The sequence below is a fragment of the Cercospora kikuchii genome (assembly GCF_019650295.1).
Source record: "Cercospora kikuchii DNA, contig_00002, whole genome shotgun sequence".
NCBI classification, from domain to species: domain Eukaryota; kingdom Fungi; phylum Ascomycota; class Dothideomycetes; order Mycosphaerellales; family Mycosphaerellaceae; genus Cercospora; species Cercospora kikuchii.
Window position 1 is genome coordinate 3,498,748 of NW_025408583.1, and position 27,900 is coordinate 3,526,647.

General features: G+C 53.4%; 10 protein-coding genes across 10 annotated transcripts; 6 read left to right on the forward strand and 4 right to left on the reverse strand.

Moving 5' to 3' along the window:
- Positions 1-250: 250 nt before the first annotated feature.
- On the reverse strand, positions 251-4,252 carry CKM354_000362100 (uncharacterized protein; the record flags this gene model as incomplete). The annotated part of the gene is made up of 1 exon (XM_044798827.1): positions 251-4,252. One exon carries the CDS (start codon positions 4,250-4,252, stop codon positions 251-253), a length of 4,002 nt encoding a protein of 1,333 aa, XP_044654762.1.
- A 351-nt stretch (positions 4,253-4,603) lies between these two features.
- On the forward strand, positions 4,604-5,641 carry CKM354_000362200 (uncharacterized protein; the record flags this gene model as incomplete). The annotated part of the gene is made up of 1 exon (XM_044798828.1): positions 4,604-5,641. The coding sequence occupies one exon, from the start codon at positions 4,604-4,606 to the stop codon at positions 5,639-5,641; it is 1,038 nt and encodes a 345-aa protein (XP_044654763.1).
- A 215-nt stretch (positions 5,642-5,856) lies between these two features.
- CKM354_000362300 (uncharacterized protein) lies at positions 5,857-10,984 on the reverse strand (the record flags this gene model as incomplete). The annotated part of the gene is made up of 2 exons (XM_044798829.1): positions 5,857-10,784; positions 10,840-10,984. 2 exons carry the CDS (start codon positions 10,982-10,984, stop codon positions 5,857-5,859), a joined length of 5,073 nt encoding a protein of 1,690 aa, XP_044654764.1.
- Positions 10,985-11,340: 356 nt separating this feature from the next.
- Positions 11,341-13,789, forward strand: CKM354_000362400 (guanine nucleotide exchange factor VPS9; the record flags this gene model as incomplete). Its single annotated transcript, XM_044798830.1, has 2 exons — positions 11,341-13,613; positions 13,672-13,789. The coding sequence occupies 2 exons, from the start codon at positions 11,341-11,343 to the stop codon at positions 13,787-13,789; spliced, it is 2,391 nt and encodes a 796-aa protein (XP_044654765.1).
- Positions 13,790-14,252: 463 nt separating this feature from the next.
- Positions 14,253-15,402, forward strand: CKM354_000362500 (uncharacterized protein; the record flags this gene model as incomplete). Its single annotated transcript, XM_044798831.1, has 6 exons — positions 14,253-14,321; positions 14,404-14,421; positions 14,489-14,587; positions 14,653-15,019; positions 15,080-15,246; positions 15,295-15,402. The coding sequence occupies 6 exons, from the start codon at positions 14,253-14,255 to the stop codon at positions 15,400-15,402; spliced, it is 828 nt and encodes a 275-aa protein (XP_044654766.1).
- Positions 15,403-15,813: 411 nt separating this feature from the next.
- On the forward strand, positions 15,814-17,139 carry CKM354_000362600 (phosphoglycerate kinase; the record flags this gene model as incomplete). The annotated part of the gene is made up of 2 exons (XM_044798832.1): positions 15,814-15,879; positions 15,943-17,139. 2 exons carry the CDS (start codon positions 15,814-15,816, stop codon positions 17,137-17,139), a joined length of 1,263 nt encoding a protein of 420 aa, XP_044654767.1.
- Positions 17,140-17,530: 391 nt separating this feature from the next.
- CKM354_000362700 (proteasome regulatory particle lid subunit SEM1) lies at positions 17,531-17,880 on the reverse strand (the record flags this gene model as incomplete). Its single annotated transcript, XM_044798833.1, has 2 exons — positions 17,531-17,664; positions 17,721-17,880. 2 exons carry the CDS (start codon positions 17,878-17,880, stop codon positions 17,531-17,533), a joined length of 294 nt encoding a protein of 97 aa, XP_044654768.1.
- A 194-nt stretch (positions 17,881-18,074) lies between these two features.
- On the forward strand, positions 18,075-19,928 carry CKM354_000362800 (uncharacterized protein; the record flags this gene model as incomplete). Its single annotated transcript, XM_044798834.1, has 3 exons — positions 18,075-18,791; positions 18,843-19,811; positions 19,860-19,928. The coding sequence occupies 3 exons, from the start codon at positions 18,075-18,077 to the stop codon at positions 19,926-19,928; spliced, it is 1,755 nt and encodes a 584-aa protein (XP_044654769.1).
- Positions 19,929-21,018: 1,090 nt separating this feature from the next.
- On the forward strand, positions 21,019-23,864 carry CKM354_000362900 (uncharacterized protein; the record flags this gene model as incomplete). Its single annotated transcript, XM_044798835.1, has 3 exons — positions 21,019-21,132; positions 21,193-21,300; positions 21,354-23,864. 3 exons carry the CDS (start codon positions 21,019-21,021, stop codon positions 23,862-23,864), a joined length of 2,733 nt encoding a protein of 910 aa, XP_044654770.1.
- Positions 23,865-24,318: 454 nt separating this feature from the next.
- CKM354_000363000 (uncharacterized protein) lies at positions 24,319-24,555 on the reverse strand (the record flags this gene model as incomplete). The annotated part of the gene is made up of 1 exon (XM_044798836.1): positions 24,319-24,555. One exon carries the CDS (start codon positions 24,553-24,555, stop codon positions 24,319-24,321), a length of 237 nt encoding a protein of 78 aa, XP_044654771.1.
- Positions 24,556-27,900: the final 3,345 nt, after the last annotated feature.

Here is a 27,900-nt window from a genome sequence, read left to right on the forward strand (position 1 = left end):
TGACTTTGGTAATGTGTATACATTGTACAAAATTGTCGTGCCTCGTTGCTACTCAACTGTGGGCGCACGTGTGGGCTGTGTCAGTCAAGATCAATTGTCATCGAACGGTTTGTCATGCCATACTAGGTCGTTCGCTGCAATTTGAGGCCCATGGCTTGAAGGAGCAAAAGTCGTAATAGTACAGCACGCTCATGTCACATTTGGGGTATCTTCGCTAAAGAGGATGCTTTCGCTTGCTTTGGAGCAGCACCTAGACCTGTACTCCTTCCGGAACTGACTTGGACCGAATCCCACCTTTGTTATCATCCGTTGCATTGATTAGGCTCTCGCGCCACTGCTCGAACTCCGCCCAATGACCCTTGCGCATTTCAATCTGCCATCTTGGAGTTTGCTTCGCAGGTCTCCAGGCTAATTTGTTGTCCGGTGTCTTTGTCAAATCAATACTGGTCGGTTGTGTTGCCAGCTCCAGGAGCGTCTGGAGTGCACGATCACCCTCCACACGAGACGCAATGTGCTGTCTCCGATGTGTTGTAAGCGTTGCCGAGTCCTCCAGCCAGGCGTTGCGGGAGAATTGACGCTGTGGCAGGCGCAGCTTGTGATTCTCGTGCTTAAGATGCCGCACAGCACCTTCCAACCCTGCGATTCGGTACGTCTGGCGCTGCATGGCCGCAGCAGCGTTGGACCCGACGGCGTCACCGTCGATGCCTTCATTGGCACCGAGACCCTGCTTCCTTCGCTCCTCCGTGACCCGAGCCATTTCCTCTCTGACTCTGTCAATATCTTCCGCGGCACTTTGCTGGAAACGTGCAAGCTCAGCCTTTGCCTTGCTCTCGGCAGTCTTCGCCTCCCGAAGTTCTTTCTCAAGCTCCGCTATCTTAGCTGATCTCTTGCTCGCATCTTTCATGCGCGCCTCAAGCATTTCGATCCTTACAGTCTGCTCGTTGAGTTCCACCTCTTTTTGCTTGAGCAACCCATCTCTCTCATTGATGGCGACTTGGGCCCGAGCAAGCTCTGCCTCGATATCGACGTTGGCCTCCTTCATGTTCTTGAGCTCTTGTGCGCGAGCAACCCAAGGCGATGCGGCTCGTTCAAACTCGACCGTATTGTCCAAGTCCGTCGGTATGCTAGCGACATCAGACAGCAAGCCGCTCAAATCGCGCAGGCGAGTATTGAGAGTGGCATATGGCCCGGCTTCTGAAGACGAAAGCGAGAATATGCTGGCAGCAGTCCTTGAAAGCACTGCGCTAACATCAGATGGAGTCACAGGTGCTGAGCGTCCCTCCTCGTCGAAGAGATCTTGCAAGGCAGCGCCGCTACGACAAGCGTATGTCGTGATTTGAGTTGCCATCTGCTCGACACTCTCAAACCTGTCGATAAAAGATTCTTCGAGCGTCAAAGATCGCTCCTCTAATTCCATCAGTGAGCGCAGCGTCTTTCCTGAGAGGACCTTTGCGTTCCTGGCAAGTTCTGTAATACCCTTTATCCTGTTGACGATGAGTGCGGTATCAGTCACACTTTCATCCTCAAACTCTGCATCTTCGGATGGCTTTGGCAGGCCTTTTTCGATCAAGATCTTCGTTACGAGCAAAGCCGACGTTGTGCTATCGAGGTGGCTTTGCAACAACTGCGTTCTTGTGACAAGATCATCGGCGTGGTCTGCAAGCCCGTTATGTAGATGAAGGCTAGACAAATGAGTCATTACCTCGATAGAACGCCCAAGACGAACGGTCATCTCGCTTTCCTTGAGTTCATCTTGGCGAAGGGCGTCGACATAGCTATCAACTGTGCGTTCCACGACGTCCAGCTCGTAGTATGCTCCACCGTAATTGGCAAAGGCCTGTGCGGAGCAATGGCTAATTGACCTGGTCAGGCGATCGGCCATACCTGCCATCATCGTGAGCTTGTCAAGTGCATCGCAAGCAGCAAAGGCCTCTTCGTCCAGACCGCGAGTGCCAAATGATGAAATACGCTCCTTGAGGAAACCTTGGACTAAAGTTGCCTTGAAGCCTATCCTCTTAAATCGAAGAAGGGCCCGTACACTGTCCCGCTCTGCCTGGAAAGACTCGGGCAAGAACAGCTGCACGATCTGCAGGTGTTCCTTTGCCTCATCGGCCTCCATCTTCCGCAACTCGAGATCAATCGTCTTCACTTGAGTCTTAGCTGCACTGGACTGTAGCTTGTGATTAAGGTCAAGCATGGCTCTCGACTTGCTCGATAATTCTTCGGCTTCGGCTTGTGAGATCTGCTTGCTGGCTTCAAGGTCCTGCAAATCGCTCTGCATCTGGCTCACGAGCGCACGGAACCGGCTGATGTTGTAGTCTGCCTCGTCAAGCGCTGCTTGCTGCTCCCTGGCAGTGCGTTCCCGATCGAGCAAGAGGCTGTCCTTGAAGTCGATTTCCTCTTGCAGCTGCTTTTCTGTCTCAATGTGGTTGATTTCAAGCTCGTCGTTGACTTCCTTCAAGTCTTCGAGGTCTTCTATGATGGCGTTCAAGTCGTTAATCTGCTCTTTCAGGGTCATGTTCTCGTCCGAAAGCTTCTCCATGATCTCTTCTGCGTTTTGGGCCACTTCGAGTTGCTCCCGCAAGTCATTGCCGTCCGCTTCAGCGCGTAGCAGCTTTTCCGTTGTCTCCTCCAGTTGGCTTCTCACACTGTCCATGTCCTTGATGTGTTCTTCCATTGCGGTTATTTGCGCCTTCAGTTCTGCCTCATTATCTCTTGTCATATCACGTAAACTCAGAAGTGCCTCTTTAAGCCGATCATTGCTCTTCTGCAGTTGTAACCAACCAGCACTGTTTCTGTCCTCTGGGCTCATTTCTTTACTCAGCTCACTGTTCTCTTCACGCAGGATGTCGAGCTCCAGCTCAATTTCTTGGTTCCGCGCTCGAACCTCTTCGAGATCAGCCTTCAGGTTCTCCGCCATCTCTTCTGCCATCTCACGATCAAGCAGAGCGACTTCTAAGTCCATGTCATGCTGAGCTTGCAAGTCCTCTACAGACTTCACCTGCGTTTCGTAGTCGGCAACCGTTTTCTTGAGCTTTTCCAGCTCCTCTCGCTGAGCCTTTGCCTTGATCGTCAATTTATCGTTGATATTCCTTGCGTCATCGCGTTCCTTTTGCATCTTCTGCAGCTCCTGCTTCAAACCTCGATCTTCAGCCTGCCTGCGTTTCAACAGCTCATTCGTGGCCTCGAGCTCTTCGAGACGGCGTTTATCCTGTGCTGTGCTACGAATTGTTCGTTGCGAGTGTATTGACGCAGCAGTCGGCGAGGAAGGCCTGCGTGATCGGGCTGTGCTCGCGGTCGGTGATGTAGGTACTGGAGGAGGTGGTGGAGCAAAGCTCGTAACGGTGTCTTCGACCTGTTCGTCATCATCCTCTTCGTTCTCGGCGTCTGTGTCCCGTTGACTGGCTGCCGAGGAAGAGACAATACTATCCCGCGTAGAAGCGGCCTCGCTGGCCTCATCGCTGGTCCCCTCTTCAGTCGTAGCATTCAGTCGCTGCCGCGTTGCTGGTTTAATTCCCAACCGTCCTGATACAGATGGTCGGGCGGCAGTAGCGGTTTTGGCCAAGGAAGTGCGGGAGGGGGCTACTCGCGAGGATACAGGGCCCGGAGCTCTGGTGGGCCGAGCTGGTGCGTTAGAGGGAACTCCTGGCACTGTCGACGTCCTTCTGCCCGCAGCAGTAGTGCCCGGAGCAACGCTTGTTCGCGGCTTGGACGCTGCTGGTCTCTTTCCGGCAACTGGAGGCGTGCCCGTCCGCGAGGTCGATGCGCTGGTGACGCTGGACGTGGCGCCGGTGCCCAACTGTTTGGTGGGAGACTTAATGGGCGAGCGGATGCCGCTGGCAAGTCGAGGCCCTGGCGTGGGAGTGCCTTCGACAACGCTAGCACGCTTCCCCGGCCCAGGCTGGGTCAATGTTTGCCGGCGGGCTCCTGTCGCGGCTGCGTGCATGCTGCTCGGTCGTCCCTTGACCGGCGCTCCATTGCCAACTGGCTTGGTTGCTTGTTTCGCTCTGGGCTCCTCGACCACGCCGCTAATGCCATTGGGACGACAGAAGATGCCGTAGGGAGCGGTGCACTCGAAATACCGCTTGCCTTGGACGGACCCATCATTCTTGCCCGACGGCTCTTCGAGCACCACGCCGACCCACTGCCCCTCGGCAAACGCTGTCGTGCCTACGAAGCGCACTGTGCCCACTCGCCCATCGTTCAACTCGACTCTCTGCTCCACACGCCATGGATTGGCGGAGCTGCTCATCTTTGGCGTCCTTCGTGTTGGGCCTTGTCCACGCTGCCAGGCCAGGAATCGATGCTACTCATAATTGGCACCGATGCGTTCTGGAGTGTGCGGGACGCAGGGCGGGGCGGGCGCTGTTGGGGCTTCTGTCCAATGTTGACGGTGTGTGTTTCACCTTGCGTCGTGTGGGAAGTCGACGTGACGCGGTTGAGGCTCTGCGGGCGCATCAATTTAGCTTCCAAATTTTGAGCGACAAATTGCTTAGCAACGCCCTCGTCACGAACTGCAGCTTCCACTTACGTGCCACAGTCACGAATGGAGTCAAGAAATCAGTAGGTGCCGCTGGATTCAGCCCTCTCTCGCTACCAAGAGATGCTCGACATTGGGACAAAGGACGGTGGCAATCCACGATGTCTGGTCACCACGAGCACCCTCTCCAACTACATCGACCATGCCCGGCCCCCCACGAAAAAGCGACCGTTCACGACAGTACAGGGTCAGACATTTTCTCACACACTGGACCTCGTGTTGCCGGAGCCAACAGTCACGTCACTTCACGATGCCTTGAAGTCTCTTTCTGCAACGCAGTTGACTTACGCCAAGGTGAACATGAAACTGCATGATCTGATCTCTGGTGACTTCTTCAACACTTACATCAAGCGGCCCGGCTCCAACATCCTCATGTTGTCCGAAGGACGTGCTGGAATGGATAACATCTATTCGCTGAAGAATGGGACCCTCAAATTGGAACTCGACAAAGCCACATTCGAGAAGTCGGGCTTGCAGGGTCAAGCAATTCCAACACAAGGACGCAAACATGTTCAAGCACGATACGCCATTGAGATCGATCTTCGACAAGCTAGCATGGTACACGGGAAGCGAGGTTTCGAGCGACTTGTCTGGCTAACAAAGAACGTCCTCGACCAGGCTGTGGCTTGGCTTTTCGTTGACCTTGAAGCGGATGGCGAAAAAGCCATTGAAGGGCCTGTCGTCGCCTTTGCACCGATTCTGCGCCGTACTGGGGCGGATGTGAAACATATCCAAGGCGCACTGGTCCCAACGTGGCCGACAGAACTGAGCAGTGAAAACTATGCGGACGCTGCAGAACTGTTGGAATGGATCAGCCTGGCAACGTTGCTATGCTCACGCGTCAAGCACGGCGATGACGTTGATTCCTACTTGTGCAGATATCAGCCGCCTTCAGGCTCGGACGAGACGAAGGCGCAAGATTTAGTGAGACTCAGGTGGCACGGACTGGTGGATCCTACCTTCACGCAGAAGGTGTTGCTCTCCGCTCTCAAAATCGTTGGAGACCAGTGGCTGGCAATGACCGCAACATCGTTCAATGCCGAGGAATATACAATTCTCAGTCACGGCGGTATCTGCGTAACGTGGCAATACCAAGGGTGAGCTATCGGCCACTACTGCGAGCTCGGGTGCATAAACCAAACAATCACAAGCCGAAGCTAAAGCTAAAGCTGCTGTCGGGTCAGCAAGATTGAAACCAAGGTCCGAGCCGATCGTTTGAACGCCTTCGTATACTCGAAGGCCATTCAGTTCTACGGTCCTACGGCTCAAGGCCGGGATGGTGAAGGTCTAATCCCCTAGCCAGACATTGTTTCCCATCAAGCTGTACCGATAGCTGTCAGAAGGGACTGCAGTGGGCTGAGTACCTCTTCAGCACCTGACCATTTGTTGCCAGCTGTGCTTGCAGCTTGTATAAGCAGTGGGTAGAGAAGGTGAAGGTGTGTCTCAGCAAATACTTGCTTCGCTGCTTCCATCTGCAAATCACTCACCAGCGTGCGAGCTGGCAGCTTCAGATCCTTAATGCACGCGAAAGTGAATAAGAGCTCTTCCAGCTCAGAGAGGGGTTGAGGTCGCCTTCCTCGAAGAGGTTGATCCGCAATATATGCCCGAATGGGGATCGCAAGCCTCTCGATCAGAAGGGGCCCAGCTGCCAATGCTAATGGGTCAGACGCTCGATTGTGCTCTCCCTGTTGTGAGCACAGCGTTGCCAGCTCCTTCCAGCATATGTACGCTAGATCTTCCCTCGGTGAGTATGATACCCTTCTGACACGACCATTGCGAGTCTTGTACCGATCCTTGACCACTGCCTGATGCTGTTCCGGAGAATCATGGTCTACGGGGTCATGAATGATTGATGTTTTGAACAGCTGAGCGCTATATGCCAGTCGAAGGTCATCACTCACTTCCGATCTGCGAAGTCGAGGAATCAGGACGTCTCGAAGTATCTGAAAGCTTCTTATGTCAAATGCCTGGTCGTCAAAAATCTTCTGTGCATCGCTGATGTGATGTAGACTGTCGTTACTAATGATGCCATTCAGAATTCCGACGAAGTGCGACAAGCTCTGATTCTGCATGTCGTTGTCGATACTTTCGAAGCGAGCAAAGGCGGGTCCTGCCATCGCCAGTGCTGCGTTCGTTGCTTTCTGCCACAATGGAATGCCTTTCTGTTCGGCCCTGACACCATATTTTGCTATGATCAGTTGCCGCAAGCTCTGCAAGGCTTGTACGAAGGCATCACCATCAAAAGCCTCTTGGTCCTTTAGCATGAGTGTGACCAATTCTTGAAGCCAGAGGATTGCCTCGCCCGCTATGGCGATGAAAGTTGGGCCCTGATTGGAAGACTCTTTAGATCTTGCTAGGTCATGATGCAGCGTAGCAAATTTGGCCGCCACGGTAATCAGGCATGCCGAGAGATTAGAATGGCCCAGCTTGATACTCTGCAATAAAGACAAAACCTTGGCTTGGAGAGGACTCGTCATGTTTGTATCGGCGCCATAGAGAGGCCCGTCAGCGACACTCACGCAGTGAAACAAGTTGTCGATGAGCGTGCGAGCTTGGGAAAGGCTCAAGCTGTCAAGCGTAAGCCTATACAGCTGTTCCCCTGCCTCCGCGTATGCAGTAAATGCATCCTGGTTACTGTGATTCTTTTGCTTCTGGTAACGATCCCCGCTGTGTGGTACTCGTTTAAGCCACAGACTCATGGTTCTGTACACGGGGGACTGCCATACAGTGATCGACGGATCGATATCTGACAGCACACGCGCCAGTGAAGTATACACAACGGTGTTTAGAGCATGGTGCTCCGCATCAAGATATCGCTCCAGTACGTTCAGAAACACTTCCCAGAGGCCAGGGAGTTTCTTTACCTGCTCAAGGAGGCGCAAATTATGTGCAATCACCGCTGATTGTCCAGCGACGATTGCTGTTGACATCGCGATGTTTGGCGCCATTGATTCGGCGTTAGAGTCCACGTTTGAAGCATGATCCTCCATATACGAGTAAGAATCCACCCTAGAGATGTACATGAGCGTACTCCTTAGCAGCATGTCCCAAGAGTTGGGAGACATCTCGTCACCGTGGCTTTTCACGACACCGCAAATTGTTTGGAATGCGGCGTTGCGAACTTCACCATGGGCTTGTGTGGCCACAGTCCGGAGACGAACGAGTAGCATGAGCCACTGAGCTGGCCGACACCCTCGTACCCTGGTCTTCATGTCGTCCTCTAAATCGTCGAATTCTTGAGCCTCCGCCATGAAATCGTCCAGCTCAGCTCGGCCGCACTTCGCGAACAGATGATCTGAAACGGTCAATGCCAAAGTGACAGTCGTCAGAGAAGCATTTAGGTCGTCTGGCTGACACATGAATCGATGCAGCAACTCAATCAGCGAAGCCACTGTCCGTTGCGGTATGGATTCCATGAAGTCGGAGCAAAGCAGCTGAACAGCATCAAATGCAATGCGGCCAATTTGTGGAGTAACGAGATCGAACGAGATGTGCGTCCAATCTATGTCAACACCTGCTTCGACAGTCTCCGTTACAGTGGTGCTGTCCTGCTCAAAGGCACTGCTAATGATGGCCAAAAGACGATCCCAGCCTGCAGCAAGTGACTCGCCGTATTTTTCCAAAATAGTCCGGAGAGAGTCAAAGACGCAGCTTTGTAGCTCCAAGTCTGTCGAGCTCAGCTCACCATCCTCAAGGTATATATCACGAACGATACGCAGAAGCGTAGCGATCGCTCGCTCTTGCACAGGAGCGCGCTCTGTGGGCTCCAACTCCACGACATCAGCTACCGTCGCCTCCGCAAGTTTCACAAGCACGTTCGTTGCTGAGTGTCGTGCGTCCTTTGGGAGGGCGTTGTTCTTGGTGACGGCCGTCAACTCGTCGACTAGGTTGGTCCAGCCACTATTCATCGGTTCATCGCGGGTGAATCGCGTGACGTTTAGTTCAGCCAGTTTACCGAGCTTTGGTAGTATGAAATGGTAGTCTCTTGAGTCTCCCCCAGCGCTTATACCTGGCAAGCCAGATAGAGTCCGTCGACTCGAGGACGGAGTCCGAGGGGTGGTTGGTCTCACATCTGAATCTGGCTGAGATGTCACCGCCGACAAGATATGGTTGCTGTTATGCAACATTTGGCAGAAAGCGGAGAGCACCTTGATGAAAGATTCATTTGGGTAATCAGCCGTACTCTCGAGTAAGTTTGAAGCAGCTTTCTCTACGTTAGCCACTTCTGCTGAAAAGGCCTGAACGATAGATGCATTGTCAGTGCTCCCGTGTGCCGAGAAAGAGCTTTGACGTGTTAATTGTTGCGGTGTCGTTGTACTTAAGACCATGTCGGCTTGCTTCAGCGCACTGAGAACAACAGTAAAAGCGTCTTGCAAGGTGGGGCCCAAAGCAATTGCGATGTTGAGTAGTGCGCGCAAGCAAAGCAAGTTGCGGACTGTTAGCATTGGTTTCGCGCACTCGATTGAGCTTCGTCTCTGCCCATCCCCCGAGGCTGTCGACGCATGAGAGACCAGGCTATCGACGCTCAGCAGGTTCTTGGGATTTGAGAATATTCTTGGGCTTTCGGCGACAGGAGATCTCGACAGCTCCATGTTCGACGCGGCCAATACGTGCGGCGGGATCGCAACTTTGGCCATTGTGGTCATCAAAGCGTCTCTTGGCGTGCTGAGACGAAGCACGCCGGCTACTTGAACGAATCGCTGATAAGCTTTGATCAGGTTGCGAAAATACTGGTCATCGAGGGCGGCGTTCAAGAACGTGGACGCTGTTGCCAGCACCGCCGGCCATATGTGGTCTACGATGCTGGCTACTGCCGAAACACGATCCGCGTACGGCGCTTCTGCGGCATCCAAAGGATTCAGTGGCACCGCCCGTGTTCTGAAAGAGGTGCTTCGTAACCGGGCCTCAGATGAAACGGTCGTCTCGCTGACAGCCCGCGCCGATCTAGCACGCCGCTTCTCATGCTGTACGGTTAATGGTAGGATGATCTTGGCCAGGCTATCTGATAGTCCATTCAAGCACTCTAGAATGAGAGCGTAGGGGTACGTTTCAGGAAGCGCAGGTGGATCATGCTTATCGAGCTGGTCGATGACCAGCACTTTTGGCAGGCTCCATTGTGAGCTTACACCGGCAATGTTGATCTCTGCAACGCCAAAGGTTGCTCCGAAGGATATGACACCCGCCATGCCTCCAGCCGCTTCGAGAGCAGCTTGCTCAGTTGCGCTCTGCCCCGGCGACGTTGGTCCTGTTGGAACGGATGATTGCTGTCCCAGTCCGATGGCTGTAGGCTTCTCGGTTGAAAGCCTTACGAATGCTGACAAAATATCTTGCACGACTGGTTTCCCGTCCTCGCGCATGTCGAAGGCGTGGTAAGCATCAACGATTTGACTACCACTCGTGAAGAGGCCGCGCAGTACTTCCATCACCAGGGCGCGCTTCCACGTGGCGGCATGGTCATACTCGAGCGCCTGAGTGCACAAGCCAAGCGCAACCTCGCAGTCTTCTGCAAATTTGAACATGTACCTCTCCAGGATGAGTGCAAAGAGGCGAAGCGAGCGCACAGTGATAGGAAATGATCGTCTTTCCGATAATGCTCGTACGATCAACGGAAATATGTTAGAACCAATGATGGCCAGCAGCTCATCATGACGCGCAAAGAGCTCGCGATGAGAGAACATAGATGACCATATGAGCTCCAAGCTTGGCAGGGAATGCTGGAACTGTACAAACTTGGTCTGTCGTTCGTCTGCGGCCAGCGCAAGATCCCGGAAGACTCTGTAGGCATCAAATGCTGCTGGTTTGAGCTTCATGGCACCATTACTGCCCGGAACTTCAACGGTCTCCACCGCGTCGTCCGCGGTCGCGTCTTCAGTGGCAACCTTCGCAAAGATAACTGTGACTAGCGACTGGAGCGTTGCCGCCGCCACGCCGCTGACTGTCGTTGTTTTCGAGGCCTGCAGAGATGCACATAGCTGCAACGCGCTTCCCAGCAGGTCCCCTTGAAGGTCGGTCGCGTAGTTTTGTATCAGCGAGGGTAGCGCTTGCAGGATCTTGAGCTGTATATCGTTGCCCAAGTCCGCACATGCATTTAGTGCCTGGACTGCATCTTGAAGGCGTGACCGAGAGAGGCCGCCAGACACGATCAGTCGCTGCAAGCACGAGATGCCGCTCGCCGCGAATTTGGTGTTGCGAGTTGCGCAGGCAATCACAAACGGCTCCACGAATTCTGGTCGACGTTGGAGATCTTCATCTGTCAGCGGACCTGCGAGCCACTGCAACGAGGCTGGGTAGAACGTTACCAGCTGCTAGTTGCTGTTCCGACGCCGCAGCCACCGACCTGAGCTCCTGTAGAGACTTGTCGGCAGCGTTGCGAAGCTCGGGGTTCTTCCGCTTGGCCTCCGAGGCGAGAGTGGTCAACTCGTTGGTCAGCAGAATCGTCGTCATGGTCTACAGAGGCACGAGGCAGAGGCTGTCATGATGCTAGCCGTGGCAGAAACACGAGAACACAATTGTTCGCTGAAGTCGAGTATGTATGTGAGGATAGATGGCATGTTGTGGCTGTCCGGCTGCGTGGCCTTGCTCCCGTTCAGGCAAGAAATTCGGCTTCGGCTTCGGCTCGCTCCTCAGCTCGTGCGCTAGCGCTAGCGTCCCATGCGCCGCGTCATAACTAGTGCAGATGATGGAGAACTACAGCTACTGCATTCACTTCCACCTACAGCAAGCGCCAGATCTTGTTCACTCCGTCCACGGCATGCGTAGCTCACAGCTTTCTTCGCGAACGAATCATCGACAGAACGTCTATGTCCAGCGTCCATGAAGACGCCGCGGGAACGGAAGAGGGAGGTCAACGGCCTGTAACACCGCCGAAGCCAGCCCTGTCGAGAGCCCTTTCCGACCGCTTCAGCGTTGGCCTGGACAAAAGCCAGGTGTCAACCGAGGATGATAGGCGGCAAGAGGAAAACGTTCCTGACATGAGCACGCCTGTGAGCGAGGCACAACCGGAGGTGGTGGAAGGAATTGCAGACATGAGTGGATCGGTCAAGGAAGAAGGCGGCGATGACTCGCATGCGCGTGCCGAGATTGAGCGGCAAGCGAGCGAACACCTTGCTCGTAGGGCGACAGAGATGTCGCTGTCCAGAGACGATGATAATGGCCAGCAGCACCATCCCAGCCAAGTTCCTGCTAGCACCATGGACAAGCACGATCTCCCTGAGACTCCTCCCCCTCCTGCTCCGCCTCGGAAGGACAAACACGATGCAAAGGCCATATCCAAGGACGTCGAGTATGATGAAAAGCATCCGCCTCAGAATGAAGATGCGCAGCCGGAGCTGCCAGAAGCCCCTTCTGGTACTAACGAGCCGACTGGCGCGGAGATACAGAACATTATGGACCAATTCGAGAGTGGCATGGGAGGATTAGAGGAGCAGGCTATCATGTCGCCACGACTGGAGCGCCAGCAGCCGATGCTCGTGTTGCCTCCGCGATCCTCAAGCCTCGAGGCACAGCCGTCGTATACGCTGAGTCCACAGAGCACAGGACAAAGTGTCGCCTCGCCTACACCATTACGGCCTCAGGGCACTGGCAACTCTATAGCTTCCAGTCTGCAAGGAGGGAAAGGAGACGATTCAGCATCGATCAAAAGTGCTAGGGCCGGCAGTCTATTCCAGCCCCCTCCCCCTGAGCCGGAGCCGGAGGCCGCCCTCCCATTCGACTTTCATCGTTTCTTGGAACAATTGCGAAACAAGTCGGCAGATCCAGTCGCCCGTTATCTCCGCTCTTTTCTTGGCGAATTTGGCAAGCGGCAATGGATGGTTCATGAGCAAGTCAAAATCATCTCTGATTTCCTCGAGTTCATCTCCAGAAAGATGGCACAATGCGAAGTATGGAGGACTGTCTCAGACGCCGAATTTGAGAATGCTAAGGAAGGAATGGAGAAATTAGTCATGAATCGACTGTACTCATTCACGTTCTCTCCCGCTATACCTGCAGCCCCTTCAAGTCCTCGAAAGGGCACAAGGAGTCATCGCATGCAGGCTGATCAGGCCTCCGTCCACGGCCCCGGAAGACGTGGTCAGCATCAAGAAGATGTCGAACGCGACGATGTGATCGCACAAAAGATCAAGATCTATGGCTGGATTCGTGAGGAACATCTTGATGTGAAGTCTTTGGGAGCGAAGGGCGATAAATTTTTGACACTCGCGCAGAAGGAGCTGCTCAAGATCAATTCGTACCGTGCACCACGAGACAAGGTCATCTGCGTGTTGAATTGTTGCAAAGTGATCTTTGGCTTTTTAAAAAATGCTAAACAGGACCAATCAGCTGATGCGTTTGTGCCGCTACTCATCTACACAGTACTGCGGGCACGTCCTGAACATCTTGTCAGTAATGTGCAATACATCTGGAGATTTAGAAACCAGGATAAGCTAGGTGGAGAGGCAGGCTACTACATGTCGTCCCTGATGGGTGTGGTGACGTTCATCGAGAACCTGGATCGCACAAACCTGACCATTTCGGATGCGGAGTTTGAGCAGAATGTCGAGCGCGCTGTGAGCGCAATCGCCGAGAAGAATAGAGCAGACGAGCACGACCACAAGGCGCAAATGGCGCGACCTTCCGGACCCATGAGCCATCTGAGTGAGAAAAGTGCCCTCAGCCAGCCGGAGGTGACGCCGCGCAATAGCGTGGAAGTGGAACAATCCACTCCTAGACGGAGTCATAGTCAACGACTCCCCGAAAGAGTAGCCCAGTCCAGCCGTGCTGGTAATGACGACGCCGAGCCCGATTCTATGACTGGTCTCCTACGAAGTATACAGAAACCACTAAGCAGCATTGGGCGCATCTTCTCCGACGATGGAAACGCAGATGAGAAGCAGACCAGGTCGGGCCACACGCCACGAGGCTTGAGCCCGGCGCCGCAGCTCGAGCGGGACCGTAGCGGGCACGCACGAGTCTCGGCAGAAAGACAGCGAAGCCAGCAACGACAGATTGCAGATGATGCCGCTGCCAGGCAAGCCAGTGCAGAGGTGGCACAAGCGCAGGCGCTAAGGGTGCGCGAGCACAAGGTCGTGGTAGAGTATGTCTTGTCCCATTCTTTTCCGTACTTACGATTTCGATGCTGACCATTCTTTCAGGACTCTTCAGAGCATGTTCCCCAACCTCGATCGCGAAGTCATCGAGGATGTTGTGACCGCACAGGAGGGCAACGTGGGTAGGGCAGTGGATGCTTGCCTCGCGTTAAGCGCAACATAATGTCTAGAGCTCGCACACTGCCTCCTTGACCATTCATGTCCCACATCTTACACAGTGATTGAGCCATGCCATGTCTACACAACCTAATCCCAATCGCGCCGTTTACTAAGCCAGGCCGAGCCAAGAAATTAGAATAGCCTATGCGCCACAAAAAGCAAACCTGGGGAAGATCGGCCGCGAGACGGTTGCCGGCATCCGCCAGGTGCATGCATGTCCTGAGCCTCCTCCAACCCAATACATGTGTAGCAGCAGTCTGACGGCACCAGGCAACGCCAACTGTGAACAGCGCTCCCAGCACCACCCCGACACAGCAGTCCCGCGCACTTTTGCGATCGATTGTACCGCAGTCGGAGCGTGTGTAGTGGACTGATTCGAGGTTCCACCGCGACACGCCCCTGCGCGACCGAGCAGCAAAACGTAACGTCATCCAGCTGTTATTTTGCGCATCACACTCCTCGACGAGATGGTCATCAACGACACGCGGAAGCGCTTGCTGAGGCAGCTGAACAGCCGATACATATATGGACGATATGTATGTTGTCCCGCAGACTGGGCAGTGCTGAGAGTCCCGCCCGCCGGATCGAACATGTGCTGACCTGTCGCCGTTGCTGCAGCCTCTCTTGCATGCGATCGTGAGTACATTTCCGAAACAGCGCATCGACGACAGAGTCACCTACTCATCACTCGAGTCTCCTTCAGATCGCCCTCATCCAGATCACCATGGTTTCGATCCTCGTACGCAGATTCAACGCCTACTATGCCAACCGACCCATCCTCACCACAATGATCACCAACGCAGTATGTTGTGCGAGTCCAACATCTACATCGCAATAGGCGCAACTCTGACATGAGCTGGGAACTAGGTACTTGGAGGTATCGCAGATACGGTGGCACAAACACTCACCGCCGTGCGCCGGCGACAACGGCAGAAGGCGCTGAATCCCAGCGATGGCGAAGATGGATTCCTTTCGATCGAGATTCATGACCTGGACAGGAAAGTGCCGTGGCCGGAAGATGATTTTATGACACCTGCATCCAAACGAGGACCGCCTCCATTCGACTTCGAAAGGTTGACGAGGTTCATGGCATATGGTTTTATGATGGCCCCTGTACAGCACAAGTGGTTTGGGTTCTTGAACAGGATATTTCCTATCGTCTCTGGTGAGGGCAAGGGTACTACAAATGCTCTGCGAAGAGTTGCGTTCGACCAGTTCCTCTTTGCGCCAGTCGGTAAGTCGGGCAGTGACGAGCAAAGGTTTCCTTTTTGGCAAGCTCTGATATCTATTGCAGGTCTCGCGGCATTCTTCACATTCATGACAGTCGCAGAGGGCGGCGGGAAACGAGCTGTCGTTCGCAAGTTTCAGGACGTGTACCTGCCGGCACTCAAAGCGAACTTCATAGTATGGCCGCTTGTGCAGGTGCTGAACTTTCGAGTGATGCCGATACAATTTCAAATTGTAAGTGCTACTCGAGCATCATATATTTACTAGACTGACGATATACAGCCATTTGTGTCAACAGTCGGTATCTTCTGGACGGCGTACTTGTCGTTGACGAACTCTTCGGATGAGCCTGTGGAAAGTCCTGCACGATCGCCCGCCGTCTCGGCTTAGGACTGCAGCGTTGGCGCTGCTACCAATGAAATGTAGAATGGAACGAATGAACAGCATCTGGCAAGACCCCGTCGGAGATACTCGGAAGACTTCACCTGTGTCTTAGCTTGGCGTTTGGCGATTGGGGCATCCTGGGACTGCATAGCATGGAAAGTGGGTAGCATAGCCTCGGGCGAAGGCGGTAGCATGTACGTGTTTCTTGTTATACAACTCGGTTCACCTGCGTTGATGCTTCTTTTTCTGAATTCGTAAAGTCGCGAAAGCTGTGACGTACCGCCAGAATACTTGAGGCTCAACTCTCAACTCGACGCCTGCCCCGCCGACAACTTCTCAACCCCACCAAAAACGAATCAACAACGCATTTGGTCGCAAAGTCTTTCACATCATTGCGGAAATAACACCAGAGCCACAATGTCTCTAAGCAACAAACTCTCGATTGCTGACGTCGATATCAAGGACAAGCGCGTCCTGATTCGCGTGAGTTCCTGCGAAAGTTAGGAGTCATTAGAGCAAGCATTGACACGAACATTTTTGACACAGGTGGACTTTAACGTCCCACTCGACAAGGAGACAAACTCGAAAATCACCAACAACCAGCGAATTGTCGGTGCGCTACCGACCATCAAATATGCCATCGAGAACGGCGCAAAAGCGGTGGTGCTCATGTCTCACCTCGGCCGTCCTGATGGGAAGCCCAACAGCAAATTCTCGCTGAAGCCTGTCGCCGCGGAGCTGGAGAAGCTACTTGGCAAGAAGGTCACTTTCACAGAGGACTGCGTCGGACCTGAGGTCGAGAAGATAGTGAACGAGCAGAATAACGGAGGTGTTGTGCTGTTGGAGAACTTGAGATTTCACGCCGAAGAGGAGGGCTCAAGCAAAGACAAGGACGGCAACAAGACCAAGGCCGACAAGGCTGATGTTGAAAAGTTCCGCAAGGGCTTGACGGCGCTGGGAGAAATCTACGTCAACGATGCCTTTGGTACTGCACACCGCGCGCACAGTTCCATGGTCGGCGTAGACCTCCCGCAGAAGGCTTCGGGCTTCTTGGTCAAGAAGGAATTGGAGTACTTCGCTAAGGCACTGGAGAGCCCACAGAGACCATTCCTTGCCATTCTCGGAGGCGCGAAGGTGTCGGACAAGATTCAACTGATCGAGAACATGCTGGACAAAGTCAACTCCCTCATCATTTGCGGCGGGATGGCTTTCACTTTCAAGAAGGAGTTGGACGGCATGCAGATTGGAAACTCCCTCTATGATGAAGCTGGCGCAAAGAAAGTCAAAGAGCTGGTGGAAAAGGCCAAGGAGCAGAATGTCAAGATCACGCTGCCAGTCGACTACATCACTGCAGACAAGTTCGCGGCTGATGCAAAGACTGGGTACGCCGAAGACAAAGACGGCATTCCAGATGGATGGATGGGTCTGGACTGTGGCGAGAAGAGTGTGGAGCTTTTCAAGAAGACCATTGATGATGCTAAGACGATCCTCTGGAACGGCCCACCGGGTGTGTTCGAGATGAAGGCCTTCGAGAAGGGCACTCGCGCAACCATGGATGCTGCTGTGGCAGCTGCACAGAATGGCAAGATTGTCATCATCGGTGGAGGCGATACTGCAACCGTTGCTGCTCAGTACGGCGTGGAGGAGAAGCTCAGCCACGTCTCAACCGGTGGTGGTGCATCGCTCGAGCTGCTCGAGGGCAAGGACCTGCCTGGTGTTTCTGCATTGTCCGCGAAGTCGTGAATGCAAGGCAGTAGACTGTGATTGTCCGGAGTGCGCTCTTGAGCAAGAATGAGCCATCGGCTGAGAGTTGAATCAATGAGCACGTAGAGCAGTGCCATCGTCCGAAGATAGATGATACCAGTACGTGATGCAGTCCTACAGAAGCAGCAGCTCGTTGATCATTGTATCCTTCGACTTTTTGTCGGAGCTGTATATCCATCGATGCAGATCACATCGGCCTAGCGTCATATCTCATAGATGCGATTCCCATCGCAGCTTCTTTCTGTTTTCCCGGCGGCTCGCGGTCACGACTGCAACATGTTGGGCTGCTGTTTTGTCTGCCTCGCCATCGCTGCTTGGTCGCATGCACCAGGAATCACTGCTTCTAGTCAAGCCGACTCATCCTCTATCTTCATTTCCCCATCTTCTTCAACTCCTCCTTCAATTGCACTGCAAAGTCGTCGGTCGTGTCATCATCGTCCCAGCTCTCCTCCCAGAGATGTGTGTTGCCAGCCTGTTGGCCAACCTCGTCCTCCTTTGCCCAATCTACCAACGCTGGTCAGCTCTTGTCGCACGTCACTTCTCGCTCAGATCAAGCCGACCTTCTACGGGGAAGTCCTCGAATTCATCGTCCTCCTCAAGCTGCGCAGCTTTGTTCTGTGGCTGAAGTGGCTTGTCGTTCGGGTCAGAGTCGGATACGTTCGCGGCCGAAGCTTTTGCTGTTGGGTTTGCAGAATTTGTGTTGTCTGGTGCGCCGGACATTGTGGATGACTTTGGTGTCGTGTTCTGTGTGTTGGCTGATCGATGTCGAGGTGTTGGACGACGCTGTCGCGCATTCCGCTCTGGTAAGCTTCGGGAGTAAGCGAAACCTTATTTCCAAGCCGCGCCGAAGTGAACAGCTTCTTCACGCGAAATTGACTCCTTGCAGCACGTGTAAGTCTGGATTCGTCTATCTCATGTGTGGCATCTTCTGCTCCGTGGCAAGGCACGGCCATGCTCTGCCTTCGCCAGCCATGAAGACTAGGCTCACAGCGCGAGGCCCGGACGCGTCGAACACCGTGCTTGCTGAAGTCGAAGAATCCTCCGGCGAAGCGAGAACATATTTGACACTCTTCTCTACCGTTCTATCTCTCCGCGGCAATGTCACCACAGATCAACCTCTTCGCACAGCCGAGTTCCAAGCTGTACTTTGCTGGAATGGTGAAGCATGGAAAATTCGAGGGCAGCCTCCCCTCGGCAACGACACCGCTGCCGTGCACCAACTGCTTTCTGAAGGACTTGCAGAAGTACGCGACTTTGGTGCAGGGACAGCCGAAGCTATCAGAGCCAGTCTGTGCGCCATCGCAAGGTCGCTTGCGCGGATAGCTGGACCTTACGCCTTCGTATTCTTTGACGAGAAGTCATCTAGGCTCTTCTTTGGACGAGATTTCCTCGGACGTCGTTCTTTGCTCTGGAAAATAGACCAACGTGGCGAATTACTTTTGAGTAGCGTTGGCGACTCCTCGATGCATGGAGCCTGGACAGAAGTGGAGGCCGATGGAGTCTACTGCGTTGACCTTGCTCTGCGCTCAGCTTCCCAGCAAGACTTTGCTGGGTGTCAGACTTGGGGCGATCTGCCTATTTTCAAGGTACCCTATAATTTTGTTGACACTCTCCAAGATGACAATGATTCTGTAGGTTGCGCCAGATTGGTCAGATTATGCCACGAGACTTATTCAAGGTAGGTCATTCCTCGGCTGTCTCTTCAGCGGGAGTTCACTGCTCGTTCGTGCACGCTCGACGAGACCTCACCCTCAGTATCCATGTTGGATAAGCTCTTGCGGGACTCTCTGCGTGCTCGTATACTCGGAATACCAGAGCCACCGCTGCGATCACCAGAAGATTCAAACCTCGAAAAAGCTAAGTTGGCAATCCTTTTCTCAGGCGGACTTGACTGCACCGTGCTTGCAAGAATCTGTCATGATATGCTACCTGAAGATGCGGTCATTGATTTGCTCAACGTCGCTTTCCAGAATCCGCGTTCTCACAAGGATGCTGGCGAGGGCGCCTACGAGCTGTGTCCGGATCGGGTTACAGGACGAGCCTCGTATGCCGAGCTTGAAAAAGTATGTCCACAGCGGAAATGGCGATTCGTCGCTATTGACGTCCCGTACCCAGAGTATCTCGAGCACCGTCAGCAGGTTATGGAGCTTATGCATCCACACAACACCGAAATGGATCTCAGCATCGCTGCTGCACTATACTTTGCTGCGCGGGGAAGAGGGCGCGATTGCTCTCATGGCGCGGAGAAAGCCTACATGTCACAAGCACGAGTATTGCTGTCCGGATTAGGTGCTGACGAGCTTTTCGCTGGGTACACTCGCCACGCCACGGCCTTTAGGAGGCAAGGTTACGAGGGGCTACTCGATGAGCTGGATCTCGATGTGGCCAGGCTCGGTAAACGGAATCTCGGTCGTGACGATCGCGTGATCAGCCACTGGGCCAGGGAGGCGAGATTTCCATTCCTCGACGAAGCTTTCGTGGCGTGGGCGTTGCAGTGCTCGTTACTGGACAAGTGTGATTTCGGAGACTCCGTGAGCATCGAGGGAGGGCGGCTCAGCTCTTGTGCCTCGATCGAGCCAGGCAAGAAGGTCCTCAGATGTCTCGCCTGGAAGTTAGGCATGGCGGGGTTAGCCAGAGAGAAAAAGCGAGCAGTAAGTTCTTCTGAAGATCTACACGAGGTTAGCTGACGTTCCTTAAAGATTCAATTCGGTGCGCGTACGGCAAAGATGGAAACCGGCAAAACGAAGGGCACCGCCATGATATCATGAAATCATCGCCTATAAACAGACACGGGTAAGTCGTAGCAATTCATTTCTGCAGCACGCATGATGATGATGGATGTGTCTCTTTTCAGAGGCCATTCAGATACTTGCGAGACGCACTCTGACTTAACCCGCTGGTCAAAGGCTGTGGTTTAGCAGTGAATGTGCATCGATGACCTTGCAAAAGGCAAGTCTGATTCGCAACCATGGCGGCCATTTCGTTCGAGTAGTGTACAAGCTGTATGCTAACTAGATGCAGCGACCATGGGGACATCCATCAAACTGGGTGATGTTGCCTCAATGACGATCTTGCGGTGCACACGACTACCACGTGCTCCGAGGTCAGCACAGCTTGCATACTGTTAATGCGGATCGTCACATTCGACAGCCTGATCGACCATTGGCATGACCTCTGCCATGCCCAGCCGGATCAGCAGATTCGTTTTCTCGCCAGTATTCTACTATCGAGCTACAATTGTGACCAAGGCGCTCGGAGTCACCGCATGCCTGAGACAGGTGACCATTGAGGGATTGAAGTGAGCTACTGCTACTTGCTAAGCTGCCTGCATTGGAGGCTTTGAGCCGGGAGCCGATTTCGTCTATCAAACCTGATAAGCCTCGAAGCAATACTGTTGACAGAGCCGTCAGTTGGCTGGTCCTGCGAAATCCTATTGGAATCGAGCTCCAACCTCGACTTGGATCACGCACCGGAAGTCAGGGGCATTTGATCATTAAGCAAGTATCGAGTCGCACATGAGCCTCGTCACACTTGGTGTGCTCGAGTCTATCAGCTGTTGCTTTGATGGTCACGTAGAGGAAGACCCATGGGCATGATGTGTGACAGAGCTGCAGCGAGGGAGCAGCACATGGACCGAGTCTGGCAACCATAAGTATGCTAGCGATCCCCTCTCAATTCTTGTTTCTTTCTGTACCAGCAACCAACCATTACGACGAGCAGCAATCAACAACAACTACCACAACCAACTGACACTTACTTCAACCTTGGACACTCGACTTCATTCGGCCGAACATCTTTTACCAAATCTCAAGCACAACAAGCAGCACTCTTTCATTACACGACCCAACATCCTGCACTATGCGTTCCTCATCAGTCGCTGCCCTGCCGGCGTCCTCCGTCTCGGCTGTTAGCAGTGCTGTTGGCAGTGCTGCGGTCCCTGCCTTGAGTGCTTGCCCGAATATGAGGGCCATAGTAAGTCCGCAGCGTTGATCGACCAATGGTTTGATATGACAGATTGCTGACTTTGACAAGTCCATCGATCCCAACGCCGATCAGGGTACCAATGGTGCCAAGTCAAGTGGTATGCCATCTGGTATGCCATCTGGTATGCCTTCCAGCATGGCCTCCATGGTACCAACCGTAAGCATTCTCAATTTGATCTTACGATAGCGGTCCACTGAATTATGATACAGGGCTCCGTGGCCAGCAGACAGGGCTCCGCAACAAAGAAGAACGCCTCACCGACTGCCTCCGGCAGACCTGTCAGCTCGGCACTGGCAAACCGCGCCATTTCTGAGGCTTTGGGTCTCCACATCCGCTCTGACATAGGAGAGCTCACAAGCTCTCACTCCATCTACCCCACTGCACGCTACGCTGGTGATCGGCTCCCGACTGACAGACTCCTCGCTCGCCACGAGATCACTACTCTCCGAAAAGTTGTCCGGTCACCATGGAAGCCGAGACTCTACGGTCGTGCGACAGAGTCGAATTTCAGTGGCAACACTGGCGGCGCAGGAGGTGATAGTGGTGCTGAGCCAACTCCGACTGGCAGCGTGTCTAATGGTGCTAGCGGGCATGCTGGGCCACAAGTCGATGATGGTGAAGGCGGGCAAGAATTTGAAGGCACCGCGACTGGTGGCTCCGATCAAATGCCACAGTCTACGGCTGCCGGTGAAGATGCGTTTGAAAATGGCGCGGGATCCTCAGCTCTAGTTACTGGTTTCCCGCCAGATATCTCGAGGCCACCAGAAGACAGTCAACCCACCGTGACGGCCAGCGATGATACAGATGGCGTTTCTCCAAGTCATGCTCAAGCCACGGGAACCCTGGCCTCAGACACCCTTCTGCCAGTTCCTTCATCGACAGGCGCAATTGATGGAGATGGCTCCAGCTCAGACACTGGCGTTCCCCCGTCAGCATCAAGCAGTGCAGTTCCAGGAGGCATGGATGACAGCAGCCCGGAAGTCGATGGAGGCGCAGGCAGTCAGTCCCAAGGGATCCCCAGTGGTGACCCTGATCAGAGTGCTGGCAACAGCGACAGCAGCACACCTGGAGCTATGCCTCCGTCATCTGGGGATTCTAGCGATGGTATTAATGCAGGTACCAATACAGGTACGACCGTCGGTGGCTCTGGTGATGGCAATGATAAGAGCACCGAAGTTGGTGCTGGCGACTCGATTGGAGGAGATGGAACCTCACCTTCAGCTCCCAATACTGGCACGACTCAACACGGGGATGACAGCAACAGTCCACCTCCTAACAATGTGTCAACTCCGCCAGGGGGCTTTGACTCAGGTGCTGGGCTACCCGGAAACGGAGAGAACGAGTCACCGACACCACAGGCTGGGGCTGGAAGCCCCAGTGCGGGTGAAGATGGTGAAGCTGAGGGCAATACTGACAGCGAGTCTGGATCGTCTCCGTCGGAGCATTCGTCTCCGTCAGAGAATCCGTCTCCGTCCGAGAATTCGTCTCCGTCTGATAACTCTTGTCAGTTTCAGGATACGTCCTCAGGTCTTGACAAGACTGCCAATACAAGTGGTGATGACGGCAACGATGCAGGAGAAGGCTCTGGTGTTGGAGGAGATGCCGGAGAATCCACTTCAGGTGGTTCTGGGGCTACCACAGGTGCCGGCGCTGGTGCCAAGATCAATGCCTTGCCGATGGCACAGGCGCCGAAGTTCAAAGCCGGACAGAAAGGTACCTTGCTCTTCATTCCAAGCACGGGCGACGTTGGGACGAGTGGGGCGCAAGATGTCAGCCAAATCCTCGCGTCTGGTCAGCCAGTCTACGAAGCCAGCGGCGAGATCAACGAAGGAGGCGTCTTCCTTGTTGACGACCAACCCATGCTCACGTTCAACCCGAGCAGAGTGGGTGTTGGAAGTTCTCCCGCAGGTGGTGCTGCTCCTCCTCCTTCCATTTCTATATCTCCTCCTGATGAGCAGAATGAGGGCTCTCAGCCAACAGGGGCAGTCTCTCCCGCTGGCGCCGCATCAGTGCCTGCGTCAGCATCAATCACACATGCACCAGAAGTTGAGCAGCTGACAGGAGACGAAGGAGAATCTCCTGGGGCCCCAACCACCGAAACGATGCAGAGGAGATGGCTCCAAGGCCGAATCGCCAAGAAGCCGGCACAGACCAAGAAGGGCTCCCCCAATACTAGGACCAAGGCAGGCGCAGCGTCCACAGGCAATAAAGGATACGGTTTGAGCAAGGCTACGTCGCGCTTCAAGAAAATGACAAGCGCTTACGGTAATTATAAGAAGCACTCGGCTACAAAGAGCGTATCTCATGCCGTCAAGACGCAGAGCAGCTATCATGTCCCGTCCACTCTGGCGAATGTACATGCATCACCCACGGGCAGCGCTACAAATGGCCAGCAACGCAGTTCCGGCGGCACATCATCCGAAGATACCGTCCTGGGCGAGGGTTACACACAAGAGCCAGAAAGCTACGATAACACAGGGGCGCCAGGATCCAATGCAGGTGGTGACTCTGGATATGGGACCTATAATGGTAACTCCGGAGGAGACCCATCGAGTGGAGGTGAAGCTGATGGCATGGACACTGGCGGATCTGGTGTGCCGAACTCCGAAAGCGACAACGGTGAAGGTGCAGGTTATCCGCCGACGGATGACTCCGACAGCCAAGTTCAAACCGAAGGGTCCGGAGGCTCAGGCGACGGTTCTGACCAGCAGCTTGCCTAGTCTCGCCATGCTACAACAGACATGACCACAACACCACTCCCGAAACACAAGTTTGCGAAAATGGCGACTGATGTCACGATTAAAAGCTTGGTCTTGCTTAAACAGATGCGACTTCCAAATCTGGTGTACTGGACTCTGGCTGATCCCGTGGGCGACAGCTATGAGTGTTCTGCTGAGATTTCTTCTTGTTATGATATTTGTATGGAGATAGGATGATGGCACACACACTTTCATTAAAGACAAGAGCGACTTTCTGGTTGGAGCGGCTGATACTGGAGTATTTCAAGATCTGTCATAGGTTCTGCTCAGAGAGCCACATTTCTATATCATGTATAAGCATATGGACAGGAAATGAAGCGTCTTGCGCTTGAATTCCATTTGCTTCCGATGTGGAACTGCTAGCCTGCACTGACCTGGAATTGCAGCTTTTTTCTCATTCGTATCGATTGGTCTCTCAAGCACCTCCCTCCCGCTTTGCATATTCATCCTCCATCCTCTCAAGGTACAGCTTTTCGGCAGCTTCCTCTGCACTTCCTGGCTTGCTTTGAGACGCGCCAATCTGGGGCTTCTCTGACTCGGACTGCGACTGGTTGGACACTATGTTGCCCCCGGCATTGCCACCGACGGCCGTCTCTGATGTGGACGGAGTTTCGTCCTTGAGGCCCGCGGTCTGGTGTGGCAGTGAGGACATGGTGGGTTGGATATCTCGTGAAGATTCAGCAAGCGTAGATCTGTCTGATGGCGATGAAGCGAGGCAGCGAGTGCAGTGAATGTACATGTGGTTTCCATTCTATACAAAGGAGTTCGTTTTTTTTGAGTCATAGCACTGATTTCTTGGCATTACCTCTGACCTTCTAATTGTTAGGTTTTAATCAACGGGAGCTGATGACCTAAGATCTCACTAAGCAGAAGCTTAAGCTCGATCGGGATTTGAGCTTGTCGGGTAGTCTAGAGGGAGGCAACGAAGTAGGAAGGTTCACTTGATTCCAATCAGTGAGATAGAACAGTGAGTTGTACGCGATGACTATCTAGAGAGGCGATACTCATCGCTGCTAAATACAAAGGAGATGTTCCCTTAGGACAGAGCATCGCTCTGTCCTGCCTCTGTCTCAAGAGAGAGACCCTCTGCAGAGGCATCCTCCTCTGTTTCTGGTGGTTCTCACCAAACAGAGTAGGTCACGTGGGTGGGTGTCTTGGTCCCAGGCGCTGTCTCCACCAGGGTCATCCCGGGTGTGATTGGTCCGTGGTGTTCCTGCGGAACCAGACCGTAACACCATCCCCCATCTAGGTTAGCTTCGTCCCGAAGCTTAATAAGGTCCCCGCGTCAGTGTTCGTCACCTTCAGCGCGATGTCTTCCTCTTCTCCTTCCCGATCCAAAAACCGTATCCGGGGAAAATCCACCATCGAACGTGAAGAGCTAGCGAACGATCTTGCCAGCGAGGGAATAGAGATGGCGCCTTGCACCAACTGTCAGAAGGCCCGTGTGAAGAAGGGTGAAGAGAGGCCGCGCTGTATCCTGGGTGCGCGGTCGAAGAAGTGTTCGGAGTGCGTTCGGAAGAACTGCAAAAGTTGTGACGTGAGCCTGTCGTATGCTCAGTGGAAGCGTCTCCGGGAGGCGCGTGACAAGTTGCGTCGGGAGATCGAGGCTCTCGAGGAGGAGGAGGTAGAAATCATGCAGCGTCTGCAGGATCGCCGGATGAAGAAGATTCGCCTTCGGAAGCAACTGCGCCTTGCTGAGCGAAGGGCGGAGGATAAGACCGGCGAAGCGCTGGACGAGCTGGAGGCCGGAGAGCCTCCACTCGATGAAGCTTTATCCGAGGAGCCCACGGTCGAGATTCCAGAGCTCCCTTTTCTCCACGGGATGCTTGAGATGCCTCTGGATTCGTGGGAGGCAGTTTGTGGTCCTGATTCTGAGATTCCCTGGTCCGATGTCCTCGCTGGGTCGTTTCCGAGGGAAATTGCTCCTTGTCTATGATTCCCTCTTCCGGTGGAATTTGTGGAGGAGCTGTTTGCAGTTGCCGAGACTGGATTTCGGTTCCCAGGTATTTTCTGATTCGGGGTATCCCTTCCACTTGATAAGGTATTTCTGACCCCTTTTCTCTAGGATCCTTTCGACTTCGAACTCGTCTTCTTCTTCCGGCTGGAAGTGGAATGTTTCTTGGCATGGTGTTTCGGCGTCGGCGGGTTCTAACAGAGATATGTGAAATACTGGGTGGATCTTTGCATCTCTTGGTAGCTTTAGTCGGTAATTGACTGGCCCTCTGGCTTCGTCAATCAAAAATGGTCCGACCTTGACTTGATCCAGCTTTTTGGTCTTTCTTCTTGTCCTAAGATTTTTGGTGAGGAGATAGACCTTATCCCCCTTCTTAAGCTGAGGTGCCATTTTTCTTTTATCTTGCCTGGATTTGGCGATTGTTTTTTGTGAATCTTGGATGCGACTCTCGAGTTGTTTGTGGATGTCTTTCATGTCCTGCGTCGCAACCATTGCTCTGTCGGCCTGGGGATGACTATGTGGGTCTCCGAACAGGTTCGGATTTCGTCCATAATTCGCGAAGAATGGCGTAGCCTGCGTAGTCTCTGATTTGTGATTGTTGAGTGCTATTTGTGCCATGGGGAGCAGTGTAACCCAGTTGTCTTGTGCGTGATTGATGTAGTGTCGTAAATATTGTTCCAGGGTCTGGTTTGTCCTTTCCGTTTGCCCATCTGTCTCTGGATGGTAGGCTGTAGATAGTTTGTGTTTGATTCCGATCGTTCCGACTAGTGTTTTCCAGTAGTTTGACGTGAATAGTTTGTCTCTGTCGGTAATAAAGACTTTCGGGAATCCGTGGTATCGTACCAGTCTGTCCATCACGAGGTATCCGAGTTGTTCTGCTGTGTATCTTTCGCTTGCAGGTATGAAGTGTGCATATTTGGTGAGCCTGTCGACCATGACCATGATCATGTCGAATGTGTTTTCAGTGACCTTGTCTTTCGAGGGTGGGAGTTTGGTAATAAAGTCCATTGTAACTTCGTCCCAAGGTTGTTGCGGCGGAGTCCTGAACTGTATATGTCCGTATTTCGCGTGTCGTTCGGCCTTGTTTCTTTGGCAATGCTCGCAGCGCTTGATATATTTAAGTACCTTTTGCCGCATTTGTGGAAAGCTGAAGCTTCTCTGGATAAGCTCTACGGTCTTGGTTGCTCCCGGGTGTCCCTTCGAGGGATCGTCGTGATGTTGTCGTATGCATTCTTCTTCTCGGTCCTTCGGTACCTGGTATTTTCCTTGTAGTATTGGAAACTGTTCCTCGGTGTCGTTGAGGATTCGCACTATGTTGTTGAATTCTTGTGTGTTGGCACTAAGGCTTCCGTCCGGGTTGGCCTTGAGAACTCGTTGTTGTACGGGTTCTTTTCCTTCCATGTAGTCGACTCTTCGACTCAAGGCATCTGCTCTACCATTCTCTTTTCCTGGAGTATAGCGGATTTCGAATTTGTACTGTCCGAGCAGTTCCGACCAGCGGGCCTGTCTTCGGGTCAGTACTTTAGTCGTAGTGAAGTAGGTCAGATTCTTGTGATCAGAAAGAATCGTTAGTCCTGGTGCTCCTTCCGCGTAGTAGTTCCAGTGTTGCAGTGCTGCAACGATGGCTAGCAGTTCCTTGTCATGGACATCGTAGTTTTGTTCCGCGGGTGACATTTTCCTTGAATAGTAAGCCACTGGGTGTCGTTTCCCATCATGCATCTGTGTGAGGCATGCTCCTATGGCTAGATCCGATGCGTCAGTCTCGATGAAGACTGGCTTCTTGGTGTCGAACATCATCAGTACTGGTGCTTCGCAGCACATCTGCACTAGCCTGTCGAATGCTTTCTGATGTTGTTGTTCCCATTTCCATTTGAGGTCCTTCTTTGTAAGGTCTGACAGCGGTGTGGCGATCTTAGAGTAATCTTTGATGAATTTCCGATTGTAGTTGGCTAGTCCAAGGAATGACTGTACATCCTTGACTGTCTTCGGAGTCGGCCATGTTTTGATAGATTCGATCTTTTCCGGGTCGATTGCGATTCCTCT